We start from the raw sequence: 27,953 nt of genomic DNA on the forward strand, positions 1-27,953 counted from the left end.
ATGTGGCTAAAACTTATTTGTTAGAACCTATAACGACAGGCTTGGTTGTTCAAATAAGTACTGAATAAATAAAAATTTCGCCATATAAATGCCCTACATAGTGTGTATGCAAAATATAAAGCAAGGAGTTCAAAAGGAAAAGTTTTGCAGACACGAAAACAAATACGGTAATTTCAGGGTGAAGCAGTCAAAGTTAATGAACTGGCTAGCACCCGAGGTTTATTATCAAGTATGTACTATTCTGACAGTTGCTGATGTAAAATACTAGATGTAAAAAAGGAATTATATTATTTCTTTCAGCTTTCAATGGGTTCAGCATGGCTAGGTGGTTAGGGCTCTCAACTCCTCGTCTATGGGTCACCGGCTCTAATCCCCGTCACACCAAACATGCTCGCCCTTTCAGCCATGGAGGCGATATAATGTACGGTCACTCCAACTACTTGTTGGTAAAAGAGTAGCCCAAGAGTTGATGGTGATGAGTAACCTCTTCCCTCTAGTATTAAACTGTTAAATCACAGAGAGCTAGCGCAGATAGCCCTCGTGTAGCTGTGCACAACATTCAAAAAATAAAACAAACAGTTTTCATTTAAATATTATAAAAAAATAAGGATTTTCATTATAAGAAATTGTCTCAGTCTTTCATTATTTTCTGTTTTCTTAGGTGCTGTATTTCAACTACAGTTGTTTCTTGGTATCACTAAGTTCTACTCTGCTCTACGAACTTCATGGTTCAATTTCTTTCTCGCTACTACAGTGGCGGTCTCTCGTGGACCGGAAAAAAAGAACAAAAGCCAACCGTAACTGGACTGAAAATGAAACAGAGATGTATGAAAGGTGAGCCAAATATGTCGGAATATATTCTTTAAATAGTTTTCTCTACTCAGTATATAACGTATAATATATATGTATATAGAACACGTTAATTTCAACACAAGTTTTCACCTTATGCGTGCTTAGTAGAAGATGAATTTCATGGTACGACATCACACGTGCGGTGAAACTATCAGGCCATTTCATGAATACATATAGTTATTAATTATTCCACACAACGTGCTTGTTCACAAGGGTTAGCAGAAAAGTATATCAATGTAAGTTCTGAAGATATGATCTGCATATTGATGTGCAACATAAAAACTGAGAATTTTATGGCATTTTAGTTGTTCCATTTTATCTGCCTCGCCCTTTGCTGGAAACTGATACGCTTGAGTTAAATTTGCCTGCACGTGCACCAAACGTTCTTTTTATGAAAATTAATACAGGACTAGTTCCATACTATACAACTACACTTGAATGTTGGAGTTTTTTTCAACCTTTATGGTGAATTCCTTGATATGGTTACGAAATAAAACCGTTGAGTTTGGTTTGTTTTGAATTTCGCGCAAAGCTATACGAGGGCTATCTGCGCGAGCCCTAATTTAGTTTGTTTCTTCAATATAAGACAACCACCAATACCGTCTTCAGTGAATTAGTTTGTTTCTTCCATATAAGACAACCATCAATTCCGTCTTCAGTGAATTAGTTTCTATCATCTAGATAAGACAACCACCAATACTGTCTTCAGTGAATTAATTTGTATCTTCTATTTCAGACATCAATAGTGAATTAGTTTCTATCATCTAGATAAGACAACCACCAATACCGTCTTCAGTGAATTAGTTTGTATCTTCTATTTCAGACAACTATCAATTCCGTCTTCAGTGAATTAGTTTCTATCATCTAGATAAGACAACCACCAATACTGTCTTCAGTGAATTAGTTTGTATCTTCTAGATAAGAAAACCAACAATACTGTAACCAGTGAATTAGTTTGTATCTTCTAAATAAGACAACCAATAATACTGTCATCAGTGAAATAGTTTGTATCTTATAGATAAGACTTCTAACAATATTGTCTTCAGTAAATAAGTTGCATATTTTACATAATACTACCAACAATACACTCTTCAGTGAATTATTTTATATCTTATAGATACAAGAATGGATATCAAATAAAAAGTTTGAAAATGTGTTTAGAACACATACACACTTAGTTTTAATTTAAGAAACGTTAAATCACAAGACAGTCATTTTCTAAAGATGTAAATTTAAACGTTTAAACCTTTTCAAAAAATAAAATATACACACGTTTTACATTAAATAAATACTACTTGCTGTATTATACTCCATGAAACCAAACTGGCTCTGACGTCTTTTTCACATTTCTGTAGAGTTGTCTGTTGGAGAAAACTCACCGATTCCACTGAAACCGACACTGGCGAGAACAGTGTCTGCGAAGCGTCGTAACCAGTGGCTGGCCCGACCTCGAACCCCACAGAAGACAACCCCTGTTTTGAGTTCTCTGTGGAGTTCGGGGAAGTCACGACAGGGTGTGTGGAGCCGGGCAGCTGAGCTAACTGACGATTCTGATGTTGAAGAAGTGGAGGAACTGGAATCGTGTGTAATGGTGAGAACGAGTTTGAAACATGTAACCAATAAACATTAAATGTTGGTATCGGTTGGATTTAGAAATAACTGTCATTCAGCTTTTTCTTACTGATAGCTCCAGTACGGAGAGCTTTTAATACTTTGTTTGAATTTTACTCTAATGGATCCAGAATTCATAAGCTTATTACTTACACACTGTAAATAAGTTTAGGAACTATTTTATTTCTATCCATTTGGTATCAACCTACGTTACTTTAACAACAGCATCAAGATCTTATTACTTAGCATCCTTCTAAGTTACTTTAAATTACTGTAACAACATCCCCATGCTGTAACTCGGCATCCTTAAGATGCCAAAAATCTGGTTTTACTAACCATATAATCCATTGTGAAGAACAACAACGTTTTTAGCGTGTACTTTAATATTATTTCAAGTTATAGTAACAACAGCGCCCCTAGTGTATCATTTTCAATTTAAAATTAATCTGGTGGGCTTTAATTTAATATACAATCATATAACATTTACAAAACTAGAAAAAGGCATTTCTAAATACTTAGTTTAGAAATTATCGGTATTTTCTTCTTACAGTGGTAGATGGTAACATCCCAGAATAGGCAAGTCGGTAAGAAATATGGGCAGGAAACTTGTTTCATTCGGAATTGGGGTGACCTTGACCTCATGTTAATACACAGGCGTATGACGTTACTTTGGATTATATCGGAATTGTGACCTTAGGCGTCACTTCTTATTAATATCTAAGGTGGCAACCACTTATGGGAGCCGCCGCCATCTTGAATGAATCTCTTCGTGGTGGTTTAGGCGTCTTCAAGAAGATGGCGCCGTCCTTTTGGTGCGATCGTATTGGATGAATTCTAATGATAATGCAGCTACCTTGGACAAGAGGTGGTCCTATGGGCATTGTCATATGGCATGAGACTCCTGGTGTGGCGTATCTACTGTGATTAAGCTATCACCATGGATAGGCTGGACTATGACTGGTCGTGAGGGATTCACCTCATCAATTGAAATACACCATTATTTTGAAGATACCTCTTTCGTGAGTGCTGCACTTATTTTATCATCATCATTTCATACTCTCCTAATTACAATTGACTAACCTACCACACACACCATTACCTTAAGCTATTGTTAAATCTTTAAAAATCATTTCTTGCTCAATCAAATTTTAATTTATACAGAAGTCACCCTTTGTTTATACACAGAATTGTGAGCATTCTTAGCTCGTGTTATTGACTCACAATTTACTCGGTGCACATATTAGTGCAAGGAACTTTCAAGAAGCACAGAGCACGTTATCGTTTCTCAAACGAGTATGACCCATTATATTCCAAGTTAAATATTTTATTAATTTGTACCATTCAGTTAAACATTCGCTTCTTTCACACTAGATCTAAAAATGTTAGACCTGCATTTCTACCCATTTCACATATTAGACCAAAAAATGTATACTTTCATTAATTTTCATTGGATCATGATCTCAAAAGACGTTATCATAAATATGTAATTGCACCAAAAACAGATACATTTATGAATGGAATGAAATCACTTCGAAGCATAAAGCTCACTCCTAAGCGTGTAGTTATAAACCTAGTTAGTAAAACTACTTACGTGAAAATGAGTTTAGTCTTTCTCATACCTTACAAAGCCATATTAATTCACATTGTGTGTTTTTGTCCGCTAATTCCTGTTATAATTTTGGAGCTAGCAAACCCAAACTTAGCAGGAAGGCTCGGGAAGGGCCAGTATTCTATTCTCTTCCGTACGGCCTACCTACAAAGAATATACCAAGAAGAAATAAAATATATTTGGAAGGTCATGAATAGGGAGCTGGGAGAAGGTTTTAAAAGTGGCTGAACGTTTGTGTTCCGAGTTTCTCTTGCATTCTCCTGGGAAACGCTGTGTTTGAAACCGTATTCTTAATCTCTCCCAGGTTTCGCGATCAAGCACAGCACACGTGCTCAGGTACTACGGTTGGTTTTCCTAACGAGATTTGTTTTTGCGAAGAACCTCCCTTAGGAGACGAGTAATTAGTGAAATGGATGAGCTTGATCAGTAGAATGAGGCTTTTGTGAATTATGAACCTCGCAACAGATATCGGGGATTATATACTTCTAGTATAATGAATTCAATAAAGTGAAGCCTACTTTTCTATTCATATATATTAACTTTATCTTAATTGTCAAACGAATAACTTAGAAAATCATGCAATTCTATGAGCATATCATTAGACGTCACGGGCTCGGCATGGCCGGCTGTTTAAGGCGTTCGACTCGTAATCCAAGGGTCTTGGGTTCGAATCTCCGCCGCACCAAACATGCCCGTTCTTTCAGCAGTGGGAGCGTTATAATGTGACGGTCATTCTCACTATTCGTTGTTAAAAGAGTTGTTGGTGGTGGATGGTGATGACTAGCTGCCTTCCCTCTAGTCTTACACTACTAAATTGTGGACGGCTCCCGTGTAGCTTTGCGTAAAATTCAGAAACAAACAAACAAAGTATACGTAACGAAAAGAGTAACATTTATTTTCAATGTTGTATAATCACACATATATCTTAATACAAGCATGTTATTTAAGCCTTCTCTCAAAATGTAGTGCGACTATAAAGAAAGTTTTACGTTATATTTCACAAGCGACACGTAGTGGGAAGGTAAAACAACATAGGGTTTTTAAGGATATAAGGCAAATCTGTTTTCATATGCTGCTACCAAAGGCGCCACTGTGGTTTTTCACATGACTACATGTGCACAAGCTTATCGAAGTTCAGTTCATTCAACCAACATGAAATTAAGAAATGTGAAAAGAATTGAATCAGTAACATGTTATTACACCAATTGATTTAATGTCGAGATAATTCTCACAAAATAGTGTAGGATACATAACACCCGCAGAGAGCCTTGTTCCAATAGGCCGCACTTGTTATAATACACGTAGAAGCAGACCACTGTCAACCAGTGAAACTATCAATGAAATTAGCCATCCCGCAGCAGAAAAAGTTAGAAGAATGGTACATTGGTGAATCAGTGCACTTTATGTCACCAGATGTCTGGGTTTGTTAATTTCACTGGTTCGTGAATCTCTTTCGTTAATTTTGCAGATAGTTCCTTAAAAACAGTATAAAGGTCAATGACTCGAAGAAACTGAACTAATCTGATGCATTGATTTTGCTTTGCAGTTCTTGGCAAATTTTAGTCGTTGTTTGTAGTTATACGTAAAGCTACACAATGGGCTATTTGTATTGTGCCAACCATGGGTATCGAAACTCAATTTCTAGCTATGCCATTGGGCAGGGGCTTCTTGGTAAAGCTATAAATTTATAATTAATGGTCTGTTAAATCGTATGGACTGATGAAACACAATTCGCCATTTTTGAAAATGTAACACAGGTAGCTGCGTCAACTGGTTGCTAACTAATCCACATGTAATGTTTTCTGCAATTGTCTACGACGCTAATGTGAGACTGTGTTGTGATTTCCCAGATGACTTTGTTCTTGGTCCTACGTTTATAAATAACCATCAGTACGTGGACTACAAATGTTCACAAACAGTTTAATTACTATGCTATAGCAAATGAATATGATACACAGTTTTCTCCAGGATGGATCCTCTCCACACATTGGTAACCAAATGAAAGACGTCAGGATAGAATTATTTCATGCCACTTTCTGAATGACCAATCCTCACACCGGCCGATTTCTGCACGACATAATCCAGAAAGGTCTCCGTCAGAATAGTGTTATTTTAATACAAGCTGCTTCCACAGCATATTTGTTCAACCATAATTTACTTCAAAAAACTTTAAAAAATGAGGTAAGTATACATGCTATTCCATGCGAAGATTGACTAGTGAAGTTGCCAGACTTCTGATCATTGAAAAATTCTTGTCCGTATACAGTAGTCGGATTGCAGATAGCAAGGAAGTAGGAATGGTGACAGCTTATGAATGAACATTTTGTAATTGAAACTACGCTCCAGACCTGTTGTCAAAATGCACAATTGTCAGATAGAATATGACTACACGTGGTAACAGACTTTAACAACGTAGAGAGGCCTGAAAAAACGGAATGGAAAGAACATTATTTTATCATGTGAATGTAGAAGAAGATTTAGTCGATAGTACAAACGTATAGAAACATTTCCATCACACATGGTATGTGTATTAAAACTTTGATGAAAATAAATCACGAATCACAAATTCTCCCACCTTCCCCAAGCTTTTCAGATCCTCGCGTCGCTCTTGAGTATTCTATGTATTCTTAAAGTCAGTTTATATAAATGTATATAATATTTGATGGAAACTATTCACTTAATTTCTGAGCTTAAAATGAATTTTATAGTTTTAACAATATACTATAAATCTCATGTTAGAAAACTTAATACTGCGTATTTTGTGAACAGATGACACAATAATTCAAGGTTTATCAACATGAGAGATACTTAATAAAGTGCATTGTTTGAGAGTTTTGATCAAAGTAAAAAAACGATTTTGAACCTCAGAAAAAAATATTTCATAACAACATAGAATTAAACTGATGTAAGATTAGGTTTATTGAAAAATAATTTTCGAAAGAATCGTGCTTAGTAACTTCACATACAAGAAAACAATCAAGTAGTCGATAAACGCTTCTCTTTTTCAAATAAGAGATTAAATATCTGATAGAATAAAACACAAACAAAAATTCCATTTATGGAAAAATTCAATATATCTTTACTTACTGTAACGAATACCAGTCTTTCAATGAATTTTTTGTGACACACTGAAGACGCTACTAAGTGAGTACGTATACATCTGTATAAATTAGAAACTGGGTATGGTACAGTTCATATGATGTCCGAACTGTGAATTCCAAAACTCATGATTCGCGAGTTGTTATCTCAAGAACGAAGGGGCACAAGTGCGCTATAAGAGTGTCAGTCAAATTCGACTATTAGGTCAGAAAAAGAGTAGCCCATGAATTGATGGCTATGAGTGCCTTTGCCTAGCTGTTTTTCCTGTAGTCTATCAGGTCATAATGATAGTTACTCTTAAATGGTAAATCTTGTGTAACTCTGCTTGAAACTCGGAAGCGAAAACCTATAAATCGTTGTAGTACAAATACTCCAATACTCCGTGTATTTAAATAACAATAAGAAACAATGGAGAAGATTCGTTTCTGTACACACACAGTATATCGGAAGTGAGCCAACACTAACATAAAGTTCTTAAACGTACGTTTTACCTACATTATCCTCAAAACAATAACAAGGATCAAACTGTCCAAAACCATCTCAATAAAATAAAACAAACTATTGATTGTTTTTTGAGGTACGTTTTGAATTTTGCGCAAAGCTACACGAGAGCTATCTGCGCTAGCCGTCCTTAATTTAGCAATGTAAGACTATAGGGAAGGCAGCTAGTCATCACTATCAACCGCCAATGCTTGGTCTATTCTTTTACCAACGAATAGTGGGACTGACCCCCTCCATGGCTGGAAGGGCGAGTATATTTGGTGTGACGGGGATTCGAACGTGCGACCCTCAGATTACGAGTCGAGTGTCTTACCCACCTGGCCATATCGGGCCGTTGAGGTAGGAGATGGTTAAGCGTGTTTTTTGACAGCTTTAGTTCACTAAACCATCTATTATTGTAGCCATCTCCGACTGTTGTTATATATATATATATATAAACAAAAAATAATAAACCCCAATAACTTCTATTTTAACAATAAAATATAGTTTTAAGATAACCACCAGACTTTGTTCTCCTTAATCACTACACATTATAAGACGTTAACTGAACAATTAAACATTTTGTAGAAGCTGATTCAGTATTAAACATGCATGAGAAGCAAAATTATATCAAACACTCAGTTGCTATCAATTCAGTAGACATTGTAAACTATGGAAGAAAAAGTATTCATAATATAGTGTTAACTTCTCTCCCCCAGAATCTCCAAAACTACACAGTATTTGTTTGTTTTTAATTTCGCACAAAGCTACACGAGGGCTTTCTATTAATTTAGCAGTGTAAGAGAAAGCAGCTAGTCATCAGCGCCCACTGCCAACGCTGGGGCTACTTTTTTACAAACGAATAGTGGGATTGGCCGTCACTTATAACACACCCTAGAATAAATTAACCACCTGGCCATACCAGGCCAACTGTACAGTAAAAAAACAAGTCTTTTATCACATTCCTTATGCGAAGATAAATCTTTAATATAGAAACCGTATTTTCTTTAGCTCAAAGTGGCTAGAGTACCCCTTCGTTGGAGAGGTAAAATAAAAACTGGTTTGTAGCAAAGACAGGAAAATATGCTTCTAACTTTTTCTTATCATAATAAACTTTCAGACTTCCTGAATTTTAGTGATTGAAGTAAAGTCTAGATTTAGAATAAGATTTGTTCAACTGCATGAATAATATATTTGCAGTGACCTTTAATGGTAAAACCCCCTTTCTCTCTCTCCATGTTTTATTTTGATATATTTAATAACTATTTCAATGAAAAGGAAATGGATATTCGTTTATGTTTTTTTAACGTTTTAAACTATTTTAAAATTAACGTCTCGTGTATTTTATATAATCAATCATAATTGGACTTCATCGATCTTCTTTGTTCAATCTTATGTCTAAAACTAAATCCAAGAACTCTCGCAATCTGAGCAGAATAGAAAGGGTTGTTTTAAATTTCAGTATGTTTTCATTGACATACGTTTGTTTTCTCACAGCCTTATGACCAGAGTAGTTGTTCTACTGGAGAAAACAGTTCTGATTGGCTGCCAAGTTGTGCACCTCTGGAAGCTTATTGTAGATCATCCGATACGAAACAGTCAGTATAGAAATTTCACTTAGATATATACGTATATATATATATTGAGCTTTCTAAAATTGTTCTCAATTTTATTATATTTATTTTTAAGTGATGAAACTGCAAATTAAATGTATTTGATTTTTATTCATCCTGTAAATAATATGGTTTGTTACACATAATTTGGTAATTGTGTATATATACCAATAACTCGTTTTAAATGCGGTAGATGGCAGTTAAGTGATAACGTGTGTGTGTGTGTGTGTGTGTGTATATGAGTAATAGATTCTTTCAACGGAAGTTGAAGTTTAATGGTGAATAACAGGACACTACGACAGTAACAACAAACACGTGACACATGTATGTCCAGTAACAAACATTTAATTCTTTGACGTTACGTGCAAGACTGAAACCCGCCTGATTTGTTTTCTTTGTTCGTTTTTGGTAAAAGAGTAGCCCAAGAGTTGGCGGTGGGTGGTGATGACTAGTTGCCTTCCCTCTAGTTTTACACTGCTAAATTAGGGACGGCTAGCACAGATAGCCCTCGAGTAGCTTTGCGCGAAATTTAAAAACAAAACAGACAAAACTATACGCCAATTACACCTACAAAGATATTGTGGTATCAAGAAAAGCGAGTTAAAATTTAACAAATTCACCAGACTGCACAATTCGTTTACACAGTGAAAACAACAACCATACCAACATGATTACAAATTTCATCTCACTGAATCATCAAATTCTGAACTTTTAGTTACAGAAAGTTTATCGATCATAAATCAACTCCCAAATTTAAATTGTAACACACATTCACTGAAAATAAGTCAGTTTTAGGTACCTGTACAATATGGTTTCATTATCTTCTGTTCATTTGTCTGTTTCTCTTGTAGTAAATCCACATTGCGATACCTGTTGAGTCCACCGAGGGGAACAGAATCCCTTATTTCAGACCCATTTTTTATGCTCAATTTTTAATATTTTAATAGAGCGTTTAAACTTTATAAATGATTCTACTTAATAACGTACCATACTCAATATAGCTTGCTGAAGATGGAATACGTATATTCCGAAACGTCCAAGAATTAAACATTACTGTACTGGCCGTACACGTGTCAAAAGTTCGTTGTTACTGTTGTCGTCCTGTTATTCATCATTATATATGCAATACTTTAATGTTTAATCACCGGGTTTTAACCGTTTTATTTTATTCAAATGTTTGAAAGTTATATTATTTATGATAATATCTTAATATTTATGAAAATTAAAGAATATAAATTAATGGTACACATAATGGTCTGGCTTTAAAATACGTATATTTATATGTATTTTTGTATCTAACACGAAACGTTCCTTTACTTTTACTTCTGAATACATCGATGGATGAATTCATATGTTGCACAAATAGGCCTAATTGCATGTGTAAAATAAATTGCCTGAAGGTAGTGAAACATAAATGGTACATTTATTTATAAAAGGTCTATACACGAACATGTGGTGCGTCATTCATAGGTAAACGACGGTTAACTGTTGTAAATAAGACTTAGGTTAATACATAATGACGTAACACTTACATAAGTGATAAATGTTGACTGCCTCTAATTGAGCCATATGTCTGCTTATTTATAGTAGGCTGGGAGTGGCCTAATTGTTAGTGTACTAGGACATTGAATCAGAGGGTTCCTGATTGCAACCCAATTATCAAAACAACAATAAACGCACCTCGCATTTTGGGGCCGTGAATGTGTTATAAGAAGAACGGTCAATTCCTAATATTCCGCCATATAAAGGTAATTCAAGGGTTAGCGGTAATTGCAATTGACTAGCTGCATTGTCTATACTTTATCGGTTCACAGGGATGGTTATGCGCAGTTAATCCTTGTGTAACATTCTGCTCATACTTTTGAAACAGCCAAGTAAACAGCGTACAATCGTTACACAAAACTATCAAGTTAATAGAATAACTGTAGAAAAATGTAATTTTAAAAATTTACGATCAATAACTAATATTCCACAAATTCATTATTCCCACAGTATCAGGTATGACTGTTTAGAAAATCAGAAAAAAAAAACGATGCAATTTCAACCAGGCCCAGCATGGCCAGGTGGTTAGGACTCTCAACTAGTAATCTAAGGTTCGCGGGTTCGAAACCCCATCACACTAAACTTGCCCGCCCTTTCAGGTGTAGGGGCATTATAATGCTTCGTTCAATCCCATTATTCGTTGGTAAAAACTGTCCCAAGAGTTGGCGATAAGTGGTGATGTCTAGCTGCTTTCTCTCTAGCCTTACACTGCTAAATTAGGGACGGCTAGCGCAGGTAGCACTAATGTAGCTATGTGCGAACTTCAAATTAAACAAAGGAACTTTTAAGGTAAGAACTTGCATGGATAAGTGTAAGCAAAAAACTACTTCAAACAAAACTACAAACAATACAAAATACATTACTCACAACAGCTTATAAAGTACCCAGAGCAACATCATTTGAATTTATGCATACATACGCGCACATAGCAACAATAGCAGATAGACTCCTACATAGTACAATAAATTATTTTGACAAAAATTGGAGAAAAAATTAACTAGTAAGCGAGCTGGACAGGTATTGTTTACATGATGATGAGAGACCTAAGCACCTTTCCCCAGTGAATATATATTTTCTAAATAAATAATAAAAATAAGATAAAATAAAAAAGCCACCTATTAACTAGACTCCACATCAGATTAGGGATTAATTACTAAACATTGAAAGGGTTTTTTATGTAAACGTTTTCTAGTTAATGCCTAACTGATGAAAATGCAAATAATCTATGGAACTATAAGAGAAATGTTTTATTTGCACCAAATGTTTCTATAGATCATGCATAGACACTGCCCTGAAAGAGCCCTGAATAAGTGCGGGTTACTCTGGCTCTCGTGTTACATATATAAATACCCTTGACAGTTGTGAAATCAAAATTTCAAAGAAGGAGGAAGAGGTTAACGAAACCTGACCCTCCTGGGTAGATAAACATCCATACCCAAATACCTATACAGAGAGAGAGGTAAGAACTAGTACTTATTTCCCGTTTTATGGGAAGTAGTATCAAAATATCTTCACTTAAGTATCTTTTGACACCAAACAATAGCTGTTCAGTTCTTTGAACTTATGAATTCCCGCATGGTTTAGGCCTATGTAATATTTCATGCATACAAAACCACATGAGAATATTCTTAAACAATTGAAGTAATTCCGAGTAGACACTTGCAATCAGAAGTTTTCCTCTACGGTTATTTTGAACTGGGAGAGTTATCGTAAATATTTTATTATTTTATGTTATGGTCACATAAAAAATGCATCATCTTTATACGAAATTGTCTTGTCTTTTTGTGTCTCCTAGTATCGTATCATGCATTGGAAACCTGTATATGTGATTATATTTCAATTTGAATAAGGAAAATATATGATACATATAATTTATTCTACGTTCTATGGGAATTTAGGTTTTGGCTAGGCCATTTGACAGTGAATCAAGTTAACTGTGCGAATTCAAAGAGTTAAAAATTGATCGTGTCCAGACGTAGGTGCCACAGAGTGAAATTAATATTATAAATTATTCTGCACACATTCGTAGTCTTGAAATAACATCAGATATGGGTAACTGCCATTGGAACGGCAATTTATCGACTTCTTTCTATGTACATATATTTTCATAGTGATACATATCGTTCTAAAACATATTTTCTTAACTGAAGTTCTTACTTTATGGAATTAAAACATTTTGATTTTTATTATGACTTTCTTACTAACTGTACTTTTTACAACGTCTTCTACAAATTTAAATATTTAAATTTTAATGTTATACCAAGAATAAGAGGACTTTATAACATAAATCACGCGAAGCAGTTATTAGAAAGACGAGTGAAAATAAAAGGGATGCGTGAAGAAACAGATGTTAAAAGAGCCACGTGTGGAGAGGTAGAATCGTTGGAACTGTTATGTATTAACCTATATTTCGAGCTGTTCTGCTTGTTAGGAAGTGACTTTTGTTATTTAATTTTTAGTTTTCGTTAAATAGCTATCACACTAGATGAGACAGAGAAAATTACGTCATAATATTACAATACAGTACAATAAATTATAAAATTGTGTTTTGTCTATATATATATACATAAACCACCATCCATTAAGTCTACCATAACAATCAATTTTCATTTCCAAATCTTTTATTATTAATGTTTCAATATTAAAACGAAAATTAATATTCAAAGGATTTAATAAAGAAACTTTAAATAAAATTATTAAATTTTTCTGTAATAAATATAAAATGTATTAAATAAATATAAAGAAATAAAAATTAAAGAAATTTAACTAAAAGTTTCTGATAATTATTTTTGGTTATGAATAAGGTAATTAAACAATTTGGCACTACTTTATGTGGATGAATACTTTACCGCATATAAAGGTTTATTTAGAGTATAAAAATTGGTAGTTACAATAGACTTAATGGGTGGTGTTAGGAGTTATAGTAGTTTATTTAGACAACTGGTCGGGTCCCTTCATACTAGTATAATCCGTCTACTTGGCTACTCATTATTGTCTTACAAACATAATTGGGATTGGGGGAGGCAGCATGACCAGGTGTGTTAAGGCGCTCAACTCGTAATTTGAAAGTCGCGGGTTCAAATTCCCGTCGCACAAAACATGCTACAGATCCTAACAAGGTGATTTCTAACTTTGGTGACGTTACATTCAGTGAACCTTGTACAAATGCACTAACTAAGGGCCTAATGCTTTGCTTACTTACCCCTAAACTTAAGTTCCGGCATGGCCAGGGGTTAAGGCACTTGACTCGTAATCTGAGGGTTGCGGATTTTAATCCCCATCAAACCAAACATGCTCGCTCGTTCAGCCTTGGGGGCACTATAATGTGACGGTTAATTCCATTATTCGTTGGTAAAAGAGTAGCCCAAGAGTTGGCGGTGGGTGGTGATGACTAGCTGCCTGCTCTCTAGTCTTAAACTACTAAATTAGGGACGGTTAGCGCAAATAGTCCTCGTGTAGCTTTGCGCGATATTCAAAACAAACAAACATAATGGGGGCTGGAATGCTAACTACAGGAAGTAAGTGTATTTAATTTACTAAACCCCAAGTGGTAGTACATTATAGTTATTTTATATTTTTATTTTTTTGCTCTTAATTATTATTTATTTTCCTCCTTTACTTTGGAGATCAATCACCTCCTCACGGCTGTCTGCAGGGTAATACTGATGTGGAACGTTGTGATGCTTGAGTGCCCACATCTCGCTCTCCTAATTTCTATTTCTGTTCCTTTATTTTATTTCATTATTTAATTGTTCTTTATGTGAGATTAACGAGCCGAAGTTAAGACTAATAAACGATGTATCTCCACCGCAGTATGGGTCCTATTTTCGCAGTCACCTCCAAATATACTCACCTATGGTGTATTTAATATCTCACGTTATACCCTGTACCATGGGGATCCTTTAAATTGGTGTAGCGTTTTGTATTTTTTTATTTTTGTTTGCAACAAACTAATATTTGTCAGAGGTTTGGATTTGCTTTCTTTAACGCAGTCCTTCAGTATTAATATTCTTTCTCTCTCTACTTTCATTCTCTCTATCCATCTGTCTATATACATACATACATATATATATTTGTAGTGAGAGAGAGAGAAAATGTTGGAGATATTTCTTCTATCAGACATGATTAGTTCTTGAATCCATAACGTCTCAACTCCAGCAGCCTTTCATTGATAATAGCCAGTTGTGGAAAGAAAAATCCCCAATATTTAGATATAAAATTAGGGTTATGTTACATATAAATCATGGTACATTAGTAAAATTCCAAACATCTACATTTTTAATAATTATTACAAGATAATGTTAAATAGAAAAAAAAACAACTTCTCTTACAGTTTCTATAATAGTTAATCTCCCACCCAGGACTCTTTCACTTGAGAAAAATTTGGTCAAGCTTAAAGTGCGTGACCTGAGACAATGTTTGTTTTGTTTGTTTTTTAATTACGCTCTTAGCTACATGAGGACTATCTGCCCTAGCCATCCCTAACTGAACAGTGTCAGACTAGAGAGAAGGCAGCTAGTTATCGCCACCCACTGCCAACTCTTGGGTTACTCTTTTACCAACGAATAGTGGGATTGACCGTAACTTTATAACGCTCCCATGGCTAAAATGGCGAGTATGTTTGGTGCGACGGAGATGACTTGAAACAAGCGCAGCTATCTGGAGCTGAAATTTCCATCACGGTATATTGAACAAATGCCTATCAGGTGTATCGTTAGTTATTTATACTCCTAACACCACCTTAAATAACCAAAGACCTCTTTAAAAAAATACCAAAAAAATAAATTCAGTAATCAAAAAAGTTGATTATATTATAACACATTCTCATATCTGTTATAAACGAATGTAAAAATTGTTATATTCGTGAAAGAATTGCTATTGTTGCAAATCATCAAACATATTTTTGATGATCAGCTCTTATCATAATACGAACTATTTGTTTGAACACTCATTCATTAAAGATGATATAACTATGACATAGATATATACAAAAATTAAGTTATTTTTACATTGATACTTAGTGAACTTGAATTTGGGAAGACAGCGGAAAGCAGTAGGAGTTGACAAGTTGTCGGCTTAAGTAACTAACTAATCCTTACTGACTCTCAATAACTGCTGACTAGTTTGTTGTATGAAATATATCCCCAAAGTTTTTGGGAGATATGACCAGACATTTTCCATCATGAGCTAATGATATTGACAAAGACTGGAAACAAATATTTTCACTGTTACCTGATACCTGAGCGTTTTCCAAATCACAATGATATTGTTTGTCTAAAAGTATGACCTTAAGAGTTCGTCCTCATACAAACATACAGATATTAAAAATGCAAATTTCCTACCTCACCGACATCTTATAAGCTCATGACTCTTAAGGTTCACGAACGAATTTTGTAATATCGACCAGAGGAACGGCAGTCAGCTACTATATCTGCCGCTATAATAGATTTTCCAGGGTCATTAAACTGAGTAGCGGAGTTGACTGTCACCTTTATAAACCATCCATATAATTATTTGAAAACAAAATATTTTCTTTAGACAGTGTATTGCTATTCAGGATTAAACAAATACTAAAAATCGCAATAATGTCTGTTTTCAAATTGTAAATATGTGTAAGTAAGGTTAAACTTCTCACATCAGTCACTTCCCCAAAAGAGGCCTAAGAGAGTCTTGAGGGTTTATTCGTATTAACCACTCGCACCACTGTACGGTAATGTATCGTCTGTCAGTCAGACATATGATACTAAAATTACTTTGCATAAGGGACGCTTAGCTTTGCAATATGTGCTGTCGTGACGTCAGTAACACGTGTGTATGCTATGAATTACGAGAACAATTATGCACTTTGTATGCTACAACACAACATGACATATTGATTATAAAAGCGATAAAATAGTAGTTGTTACTCTTATTTTGTATTTTATTTTCTCTTGAAACGGAACACTTTAGGAACTCTGTGGAAGTACACGTAGTATAATTTGTACGTGAATTATAAGAATCTCAGGAGAAATTAAACTGTAACCTCAGTGTACTCCAAGTTAGGCTTAACGTAAGCAAGTTAATAACTGATTAGTGGAGATAAACCTAAGATTATTTTTTACGAATTTCCAGTTCAGATACTTTTCTTTAACGTATAAACACTTGTTCCTCAAGAAGCCTTACTTCAGCCCTTTTTTAACAAACTCTTGCTCAGCTTTTTCTCTTCTACAATTATTATTTAAGAACATAATTTTAGGCCTTTTTTTCTCTTAATATATATCCTTGTCTTTCAAAAAGTCTCACTTCATAATTGTTTTTTTTTTTCACAATTTAAATAATATTTTCATTTAATAACATCTTTGTGTGTTTTCTTGCAGCAAAGCCACATCGGGCTGAGTCCACCTAGGGGAATCGAATCTCTGATTTTAGCCTTGTAAATCCGTAAACTTACCGCTGTAACAACGAGAGACATTAAAAAACAAACAGAACGTGTCATTATTCTTTAAATTTATGCAACTTACACCGTTAAATATATATTTGTTCATATTTAGTATTTTTATCGCTTAAACTTTTTTGACTATTAGTTTATTAGTGGGATTTTGAGGCATCTAGTATGTGGTATTCTTTGATTAGAAAAAGAAGATCACACAGTCAGAACAAAAAGAAAGACAAATCATAAAAATGTACATAATATAGCAAGTCTATATTGTGAGTAATGTTTGATAATGTTTGCTTTAAACCTTGAATAATTTTCTTCATTTGATTCGATATTTTGTTGAATACAAAAAAAAAATGTTACTGAATGACTCTGATGCTATATTTAATAAAATTATCTTAAGATTCAACTGGATTTGTTTAGTAGGTGAACGAATGATTAATAACAATAGGTTATGGTGAATGAGCAACTGAACAAGACAATGTGGAATAAACGTTAGGATTATAGAACGATCTAAAATTACTGTATTTAAATAAGTCGTTTCTTCATAATTTTAAGCTGGTACCACAGACAATGAAGCACTAAATATATAACATCAAAATGTAATACAGAACCAAAGATAAAAAAAAAAAACTTGTCGCGCTGCCATCTAGTAGTTTTAATTTAAACAACTTAAATTTTAATGGCCACAGTATTTCCGTGTGAAAGCTGCACAACTAACTTGAGAATGTGAACTTTCAGGTTACCATGAGAAAACAGAAATAAACAAAAAATTGTTGTTAGCAAGCGTGGTTTTCCTTGTTTAGGAAATGAAGCTCATGAAATATAACTGAGTTTTGAATATCATATAATAAATCTATATAGAAGTAGATTTCACAGTTAAAAACACCATACATGTTTTATCTCACAAATATAATCAACCAAACAGAATTGTTATCCCATTTTCGATTAAATAATTAAAATTTAATGAACTAGAATTTGCATTTTTCATCGCGAGAAAATCTTAACTTTATAAACTGTGTTTGTAATGTACTGTCAATACATATAACATAATTGTAGCATAATGTTGAGAAAACATGACACATATTTTCGGTATTTTTATACGTTTAGGACTGACGTCGTATAAAATGTTTACATGATTTTATAACTTAATAGATTAACTATCGAGTACCCCGCTAGGACAGCGGTAAGTGTGTTGATTTACAATGCTAAAATCAAGGCTTTAACTTCCCTCGGTGGACACAGAAGATAGCCCGATATGGCTTTGCCCTAAGAAAAACTAAATAAATAATTGGCGAAACGTAATGATACATCGTGGTTTTATTGCTGAAATCCTAATATATAAAATTATGGCTTTAGGTAAATGTTTTAGAATAAAGGCAGCCTGGTTAAGGCTTTCGACTTGTAATCTGAGGGTCACGGGTTCGAATCCCGGTCGCACCAAACATGCTCGCTCTTACAGCCGTGGGGGCGTTATAATATGACAGTCAATCCCACTATTTGTTGGTAAAAGAGTATCCCAAGAGTTGGCGGTGGGTAGTGATGTCTAGCTGCCTTCCCTCAAGTCTTACACTGCAAAATTAGGGACGGCTAGCGCAGATGGACCTCGAGTAGCTTTGCGAGAAATCCAAAACAAAGAAAAGAATAAAGGTTTTTTCTTCCTTTTTATGATATTCAGGTCTTAATACTGATTTTGTATTTGTTGTAAAATTTAAAATGTCATGATACTTAAATAATTCTGTAAAACTTGTTTTTAAATGCTAGATAGTGTAATCGTCCACAGAAGTACAGCAGTGCTTCCTGTGTTCTGACCACAGGAGGACACCAGTGTTGCCTGTGCCCTCAGCCATCTTGGTAACAGTGACGATGCAATGTAATTCATCGTTCATATTTTTTAAAGCTGTTTTATGTTTATTCCTAATTTTCCACTTCTGGTTACTAATGTTCCAAACCATGCAACTGTAACCATTTTGCACTTTTACATACACACACACATATATATATATATATATATCTAGTAGATCAGGAGTAGTTTTATGGGTCCCCTCTACGGCACAGCGGAATGTCTGCAGACTTACAACTGTAGAAACCGGGTTTCGATACCTGTGGTTGGCTGAGCACAGATAGCCCATTGAGCAACTTTGTGCTACAGAGTTGCAACACTAAAATCTGAGGTTCACTTACCAGTGGGGGTATAGGGCGCAGAGAGTAAATTATGCATCCTTGCTTTACAAACAAACAACATATGAATGTGTTACTTGATTGTAGACGTTAATTTCTTTCCTTAAAACATGTTAATTTTAACTACAAAAATAATATTGTGATTTGTATTGTGAATTTAGATAAACAACAACAAAAATTGCTGGAAAAAAGTATTGAGAATTGTTATTCTCTTTGGATTTTATCCTTATCTATCGGTTTTATCTCTGGTGAGATTAGAAATAAATTAATCATAAATGAAACGGTGTGTATTGCTGTATATTTGTTTATCGTGATTAGTATGTAATCAATACTATTGCTTCTTCTCTCATTCTATACGCTTTGTTGTTCACGAGGCTGCCATGGTGATGTGAACAAAGTAGCACGTGCCAGCCTCCGAGAAAGTGATCGTGAGCCAAAACATGCGTATTATTATTAAAGTCTCAGTGGTATACTTGTATTTATACTTGCTACGTCGTAATCTGTTTTCTCCAGTTTAATTCAGTACAATATTGTTTGAGGAGATCAAAGTTCAAACAGAAATCTTAAGAAATCACCTTTTAAAGGTTAGTTATTCGTGTTTTAAATTACTTTTAGATTTAGTTTTGGGATTGAGAATGTTGATACTGCCAACAAGAGTTTGTTTTTTTAATTTAAGTTTTATAATAATACACTTAATTTTACGTTTTGAAAAAAAGTTAGAACAATTTAACGTTCTTTCATTTATTTAAAGTAGTTATACATATTCAACTAAACTAACTACTGATATAAAACAGCATACAATTTTAGTAACACAGTATACCTCTACACCCTCTGTCGAGCTTAATTCAAACAAAACATTCATTGTTTTCTTCATCATTGTTTAAACTGTTGGGATATTCGTAACACAGAAATTTGCGTTATCACGTTATGCTTGAATAGAGAAGACAGTTTTTACTAATACTGGATAAGCAGTATTTATTTATAATTCAATCTTCTACTGTTATTGTAAAACTACGTAAATAAACTCCCTATAACGAAATCTGGTTGATCCCACATTTTAATTATATTAAATGTTATTAAAGTTGCTCGGAGTTCTTTACAGTAGCTTCCTTAAACTAACAATTTTGAATGCGGTTTAAGCTTGTTAAATCCACTGGAATATTTGGCATTTTCCAGTATGGCATACCATAGGAAGAAAGTATCCCGGAATTAAAACCATAGTGAGGTCATTCATTTCTTTGAATATGGTTCTACGTATAACAAAAATCGCAATCTCGTGAAGTTATTATATTTCTTTACGCGGATTCTATATTTTAAAAACAATAATTTGATGGCAACGTTTTATTTTTCTACAAGTTTATAAACAGAAACCATAACTTGAAAAGGTAATTTTAGTTTTCTACACAGGTTTTATATAGGAACCAAAATCATGATGCGGTCGTTTTATTTTTCTACACAGGTTTTATATGGAATTCACCTCCTGATAAGTCGTTTTATTTCTTTGGACAGATTCTGTATAAAAGCTGTGTGGTGAGATTGTTTAAAAAAGAAACAGATTGTGTATAGAAACCAGAACCTGAAGGTAATTTGAATTTGTTTACAGAAAGTATACATAGAAGTCATAACCAGCTGACTGGATATTATTTTATTTTATTTGTTACATGTAGATGTCGTATAGTTCGTAAGAAATTTCTTGTTATCTCATTAGTGGTAAACTATTTGATATGTAAACATTTCAAACAGACACTGTGATCAACATGTTTCCCACTTAAAATAAGGACCACCCACATACATTTTAAAAGAGTATCGGTTTGCAAGACTTAAACATGGCTACCTTACTCGCTGTCATACGTATTTAAAAAAAAAAAAACTACTGTTTCTCACTAGGTTACTGCAAGTTTCTCAAACCTAGGTTTAAACGTCGAAGTTTAAAAAAATATATGATGTATCTTTAAGTGTAATAAGCTTCAACAGGATATATTCTTTAAGTGTAATAAGCTTCAACAGGATATATTCTTTAAGTGTAATAAGCTTCAACAGGATATATTCTTTAAGTGTAATAAGCTTCAACAGGATATATTCTTTAAGTTTAATAAGCTTCAACAGGATATATTCCTCACTGAAATCTACCCCAATGTTTAACAGATAGAATAAAACATTATGTGTATGCTGGTTGGAGCCATTGTAAACGAAAACAAAAAGTACAACTAAGCAACTGTTAAGAATGCTTTGTGTACTTTATGAAAAATATGGACGTGCATACGGTCCCCCCCCCTTTCCCAGAAATAATTTTCAAATTTTGTTCCTTCTTATGGGTGACATCTTACCCTTCTTCCCCACACCCTTTCTGGGGTCTCGTGTTTAAATAATACATAAATCAGGAAACGTTTAGTCGTGAATTCTCTTATTCATAGAGACTCTCTTGGTAACACTTTAACAACTTTATAAAAGGAAAATTTACCCTATTTTCTTCACGGAACCTGGCATGGCCTGGAGTTAGTGTTTGAACCCCCGTCACCTAAAATATTCGCCATATCAAACGTAGGGGCGTTATAACGTGACACTTTATCTCATTATTTGTTGGTATAAAAAAGAGTAGTCCAGGAGCTATCAGTAGATGCTATTGACTATTTCGCTACCTTCTCTATAATCTATCGCTCCTAAATTATGGAAGGCTAGCGAAGACAGCCTTCGTGTAGTTTTAAATGAAATTCAAAACAAACAAATAACTAACCTCGCGTGTTACGACACACGTATTATTCATGTCTGAGCTCAAAACAGCGGCTTAACAAATATATCTGTAGTATGTTATATCCACCATTAACGTAATATTTCACTCCGTCTGTTTAATTCTTATCTGGTCAGTTTATTCATACATTCTGTGTTTCGTTTGTTTCTTTCACGCATAGCTATTCAAGGACTCTCTGCGTTAATCGTCAATAATTTATAAGTATTGTGACAGGATTAGAGAGAAGACAGTTAAACTCCTTCCACATCCAACACTTAGAATTCTTTTTGACCAATAAGAAAGTGAGATTAAGCTGAATAAGTGAACACGTTCCGTAACGGCATTTGAACTCGTATCCCCCAGACTGGGAGTAGAGCACTCTAATTATTAGATCATGCCTGGCTTTTCTTTATCGAAAAAGATATAAGTTGTAAAAAGAGGTGATAATTGCTGCTGTACGATAGCCAAATGTATTTTAGTTTAGAAAATAAAGAAAACTATGAAACGGGAACAGCATTTGGTCTTAAATGTTCAGTAGAAATCGGGGTAGTATCCCTGTTGTAGTGATCGCACTGCAGAGAGCCCAATTGTTTAGTTTTTCCCTCAACAACATAGGCAAAGAATTCCAGCTGTTTGGTCTAGAAAAAAAGGTGTTAAATTTTGCAGCCTTCTATAAATTAAATGGCATAAATTATTCTTAAACCATTCACTTGTTATATAATGCATTTCTATGTAGAAAGTTATAAGGAGAGGTAAAAATATTACTAAAGGTTTAGATTCGCTTTCGAACTACATCAATAATAAATACGAAAATCAAAAACACGGTTCAAAGGAAACTTGAATCAAAAGTTAGGTTGCCAAGTTTGAAGAACTAAAGTTTTGGGAAACACCAGATATCAAAAATTTTTTCAGTATCACTTAAAATGAGCTGTTTGATTCTCTGTGAATTAGTATTAAGTTTAAGGACGTACAATGCTAATAATCTGAGGTTTGGTCCTTCAAGGTGGTCAAAGTGCAGTAGCCCATTGTGAGTTTTGCGCAAAAATATGAGTTTTTTATAGATTGTATATGATTATATAAAGGGCGTTAATAAATTACTGTGACAAAAATATTTGAATTTTAATTCGTATTTGAACTTCCAATAAATCTACACAATAAGTTAAATATTTAATGGTCATTTTTAAACAGAAATATTGCAAATAGGCAAATGTTATTCTGACATTTTCTTCTCTGACTAAAACGTTGCATCTAACTCCCAGCAAATAGAAGCACCATTTTGGCATTTTACGTTAGAGTGCATAGTTTGTATCCATAGAAACGAAGGCAAACCTGTTTTTCTTCTTAAACGTTTATTGACGAAACTAAAGTACGTAACAAAGAGGTAGCACTGCACAGTAATATATTGGTCCATACCAATTAATAACTTATTCCATAATGATAGATTCACTTATGATTTGGAGATTGCATTTAATAATGACCTTCTGTAAGTTCAAGTTTTCCTTATGTCATCGAAAACAATGTTATCAGTTATTTAGTGACGTATAGTTAGTTCAGTTATATTTAAGTGTTGGAAATGTTTTGGAGCCTAACCAAGAAGTTGCAATCCATGTCACCACATCCGGTCATACGCTAGATGACAACCGTACATCTTGACAATAACCTTGCAGCATTGTTTCTGTTGTAAAAGGTTCTCTCGTAAGGCTGTCATGTTTAAAGCATGCATTTGACAGATTATAAAAAAGTACGAGGTCAACGGTTTTTCAGCTCTTGCTTCAACACTCTTATCGCACAAAAATTTTATAGGCGTTGTGTCCGTTCACTTAAATAACACGTATTTGCATGGAATAGCATGAATACCCCTTTTATCCACCAACTTCTTAAGGTATGCAACAACTGAACAGAAATATCGTAGAAATAATTTGTTTACACGTTACTTATGTTGCTCTTCCAGACAAAGCACCTTCTTGATTATACAGGGTAATGTTGGAACACTTGGTGCTCTGGAGCCATATTTGCTACAAGATGTCACACTCTGTTTCCCATGATTTGGGTAGGACTTATTGCAAGCCTTTTACTGAATGGACATGAGGCCCCAAGTTGATACAAATTCCTTTGGTTTCCAATTTCAATAAGTACAAGGAATATATCCGTCTTGGAAATTCTGAATTCTCAATCAGAACGGATTTTTATTTTGTTATTTTGTTAAAGGGCTTTCACATGCCTCTACCAGAAGTGATCAGTTTTCAGTGACATCACACTCTCTACGAATGCCAAACAATGTCAGAATATAGTTGCTACATTCCGTTCCATCTAGACTTTATGTCAGCTGCGATTGTCATCTGATTTGCTAATTTGCGTATTCAAAACCGTTTTAAAAGTAAACACTTAAGCCTCTGTACAATGTAAATAATTTCCCACTGTGATTTTGAGTCTTGATTTGATTCAAGAAATTTAATCATTTGGCGATTAAAAATGCTATTAAAGCAGTGTTGTAATCAGCAGGATAATTTTTGTTTATTTGAAGAAACTTACCATTCAAATAATTTTAATTTTTTACTAAACTGCCCCTGTAGTGGTGTGTGTATGTAATAAATATTAAGAGTGTTATATAACTAACATTAATATCTGATAAAAAGAAGCCACTAATGATGTGAAGAGTTCTGAAAACCATTCAACAATATTGTAACCGCTGTACATGATGGAAAACATGTATTTAGTTACTATTACGTTCAAAACACGTCAACATGAAGCCAAAATCAGTATCCGTTTAGCTATTTAAGTAAATAAGAATGCCTTAACGACTTACTACAAAACGTAGGAAGCAAACAAACCAAAAAATAAATAAATACGTTTGTTGTAACTTAAATATAATGAACAAACCTTTTTATGAAGTGTCTGACGCCATGTTTTCTTAGAGTAAACAAAAAAGGAATTACCATGAAAACGTATCTTTAAAAGTATCAGCTTCTTTTGCATAAACTATTGAAAAACTTACAAAGAAACGGTGCAAATCGACACTGAACAGCATCAGTAGGTGAGAAAGACTTACCATCTTCAAGGCAGTTGTTGTAACCTGCGCACAAGAACAGCAGTTTCTTAACACATAGCAACACAATTTATTATGTTTTAAACAAACTTAACAGCAAGAATTCCCCCTTTTTTCACAAATATACAAACTATCGACATGCTGCGTGTAATGTTAAATGTATACTTTATTACATTTAGGTTCGGCGCATTCGTAAACAGTGTGTTTGTGAGTGCATGGGTTTTATATACGGAAAATTATAGCCATTGGACCAAAAATTATTTCAAAGCACCAATTAAATTAAAAATTTCCTATTTCAAAGTTTCCTTCATTCTCCCTTAATACAGAACAAAATGGTCATAATATTTGCTTCATTGTAATTGGTCGTTTATAAAGAACAGTTATATTTCTTTTGCTCTTATTGAAGTATGGGTATAACTACTGTCACCAAGACATAATTATTTAATCTTTTTTCTTAAGGGTTAAGCCAGCAGAAACATTTTATTTTCTCTTTTTAAAAAAAAAACAATGACATGCGACACCTACTGACTTTATACCTTTTCAAAATGAAATAAGCTAAGTGTTTTGTAGTAGTAAAAGGTCGAACTTAGTACGAACAGAGAGAACCAGAATGAGCTGAACCAAAAGTTGATACTGAAAACAGTGTCTACCTTCTATCAGAGAGACAAAGTAAAATTATCCAAGTGTTAGCTAAACACTTAACTGTGTTTTATTTTTCGTTAAATGAGTTGTGATTAAACAGGTGACGTCGGTCTCAAGAACCAGTAAGAAACTTGCCTGAGGATTCGCAATGATGGTTTTGAAACAATAACTGAAATTAAAATGTGTTTATTAACTTTGTCTCTAGCAAAACATAATCCCAAAAATAAAACTAAGGCACCTAATGTGGGTGGAGGGTATTAAATACGTTAGACGTTGTGGATTCAAGAACCAACAGCTGCTATTATTTTGTTTTGCATTTTATGAGGTTAAAGAATAGAATTGTAATCGAAAGAGAACTCCAACTTCAGTGTGGTCCTATTCTACAGATACCTCTGTGAACCAAGATAAATGTAATATTCCACGTTGTGCCTTCTGCCTTTCATTCTCTGCTTTCATGTTTTTATTCCTCTTTTTTTCATCTTGTTTACTTTTCATTATGGGTTTCAAAGTGCTGCTTTTTTCAAAATGTTTTCCCTAATGATGTAATGATGTGAAACTTGAAAAACATTACATACTAACAATTGATTATCTCCTTACCAATAACGTTTTATAACCGCCACCCAGTGGCACAGCGGCATGTCTGTGGACACATACAAAGCTAGAATCCGAGTTTCGATACCTGTAGTGGGTGTAGCACAGATAGCCCATTGTGTAGCTTTGTGCTTAATTCAAAACAACAACAACAAACAAAATGTTTCATGTCAAAAGTGGATGTTTCATTTATCAAGGATTATCTATCCTCTAAAAATAAGATTAACACGCTACAATATATTAATTAAACACACAAATTATGAATTATTTACGCAAACGTGCCCCCCGCTAGTGCAGCGGTATGTCTCCGGATTTATAACGCTAAAATCAAGGGTTCGATTCCTCTAGGTGGGCTCAGCAGATAGCCCAATGTGGCTTTGCTATAAGAAAACACACACTTACGTAAACGTAAGTTCAAAATGCGCGTAAAATCAGTTGCAATTTTATTTCTCTAAAGTGAATGGGCTCTGGTTCTCGTCCCACCAAACATGTTCACCCTTTCAGCCGTGGGGACGTTATAATTGATGATCAATCCCACTATTCGTTGGTAAAGGACTAGCCCAAGAGTTTACAGTGGATGATGATGACTAGCTGCCCTTCCTCTCGTCTTTTACTGCTAAATTAGGCGGTTAGCGCAAAAGTATCCCTTGTGTAGCTTTGCGCGAAATTCAAAACAAACTAATTAAAATAAGTGTGCGTGTGCAATTTCCGTTTGTTTAGGAAATTTTATCAACATATTCTCACCCTAAGTATCTGTTTTTTTCTGCTTTTTATAATCCCACCTGTGGCTCAACGGTAAGTCTGAGGGCTTACAAATAGAAAAATGGGTTTCGAAACCCGTGGATGTCACAACACATATAGCCCATTACGTAGCTTTGTGGCTAATAACGGACGAACGAACAAAAACAAACCTTTTGTCAGAAAACGTTAATTTATAATTGTTACTGCGAAAAGATTTCCCTGATGTTAATAAAATATATTGTGCAAAGAGAGAGCTTTTAATAAAATTATAAACAACCGACGAATGTACTCAATGACCTCTTCGCTCCGTTTAGCACTAAATTGTGGGATTAATTAAGTTGAGGTAAAAATTCAAATAGTTGACAAACTCGAATCGTTTCTTCGGATTTTTAAACATGTAAAACCAAACAATTTTGAGTCATTTTCTCTTATCTTGTGCTCAACAGTTCTTCTCTGAGAATAGGAAAACAGCAGCAAAAAAACTCTTTTGATAACTTGTTAACTTCTTTAGTTCCAATATGTTCTTTTGCCGAATTCAAGTTCTCCCCTTACTTCTGGTTTTTCTAAACGAATTGTTTCGTAAGTGTTATTTGGCAGAAAAAAGTGTGTGTTTTCAATAGGCAGATATCAGTTCGAACTTTAATTTAATACTCTCAGTACAGAGTGATAAACGGATATAAAATATTTGTTATAGTGTACTTCACCTTATCGAAGAGTCTGAAATTTTGTCGTTGGTTTGGCGGGCTTTTTAACAAACTCCATACAGTAGACGAGACGAGAACTACTTGACTAAAACTATTCAA

The 27,953-nt window shown here is 34.2% G+C and overlaps 1 protein-coding gene across 2 annotated transcripts in view; it reads left to right on the forward strand.

The window, feature by feature from the left end:
* The window catches only part of LOC143229838 (uncharacterized), a 73,985-nt gene that overhangs the window by 21,066 nt on the left and 24,966 nt on the right, over window positions 1–27,953 (forward strand). For both annotated transcript variants that reach the window (XM_076462656.1, XM_076462657.1), the window contains 3 exons: window positions 662–834; window positions 2,208–2,443; window positions 9,149–9,249. In XM_076462656.1, the coding sequence (XP_076318771.1) occupies window positions 726–834; window positions 2,208–2,443; window positions 9,149–9,249 (446 nt within the window). In that variant the 5' untranslated portion in view covers window positions 662–725. The remainder of the gene's footprint in view (window positions 1–661; window positions 835–2,207; window positions 2,444–9,148; window positions 9,250–27,953) is intronic.

The sequence above is a fragment of the Tachypleus tridentatus genome, chromosome 10, assembly GCF_004210375.1.
Source record: "Tachypleus tridentatus isolate NWPU-2018 chromosome 10, ASM421037v1, whole genome shotgun sequence".
Lineage (NCBI taxonomy): Eukaryota > Metazoa > Arthropoda > Merostomata > Xiphosura > Limulidae > Tachypleus > Tachypleus tridentatus.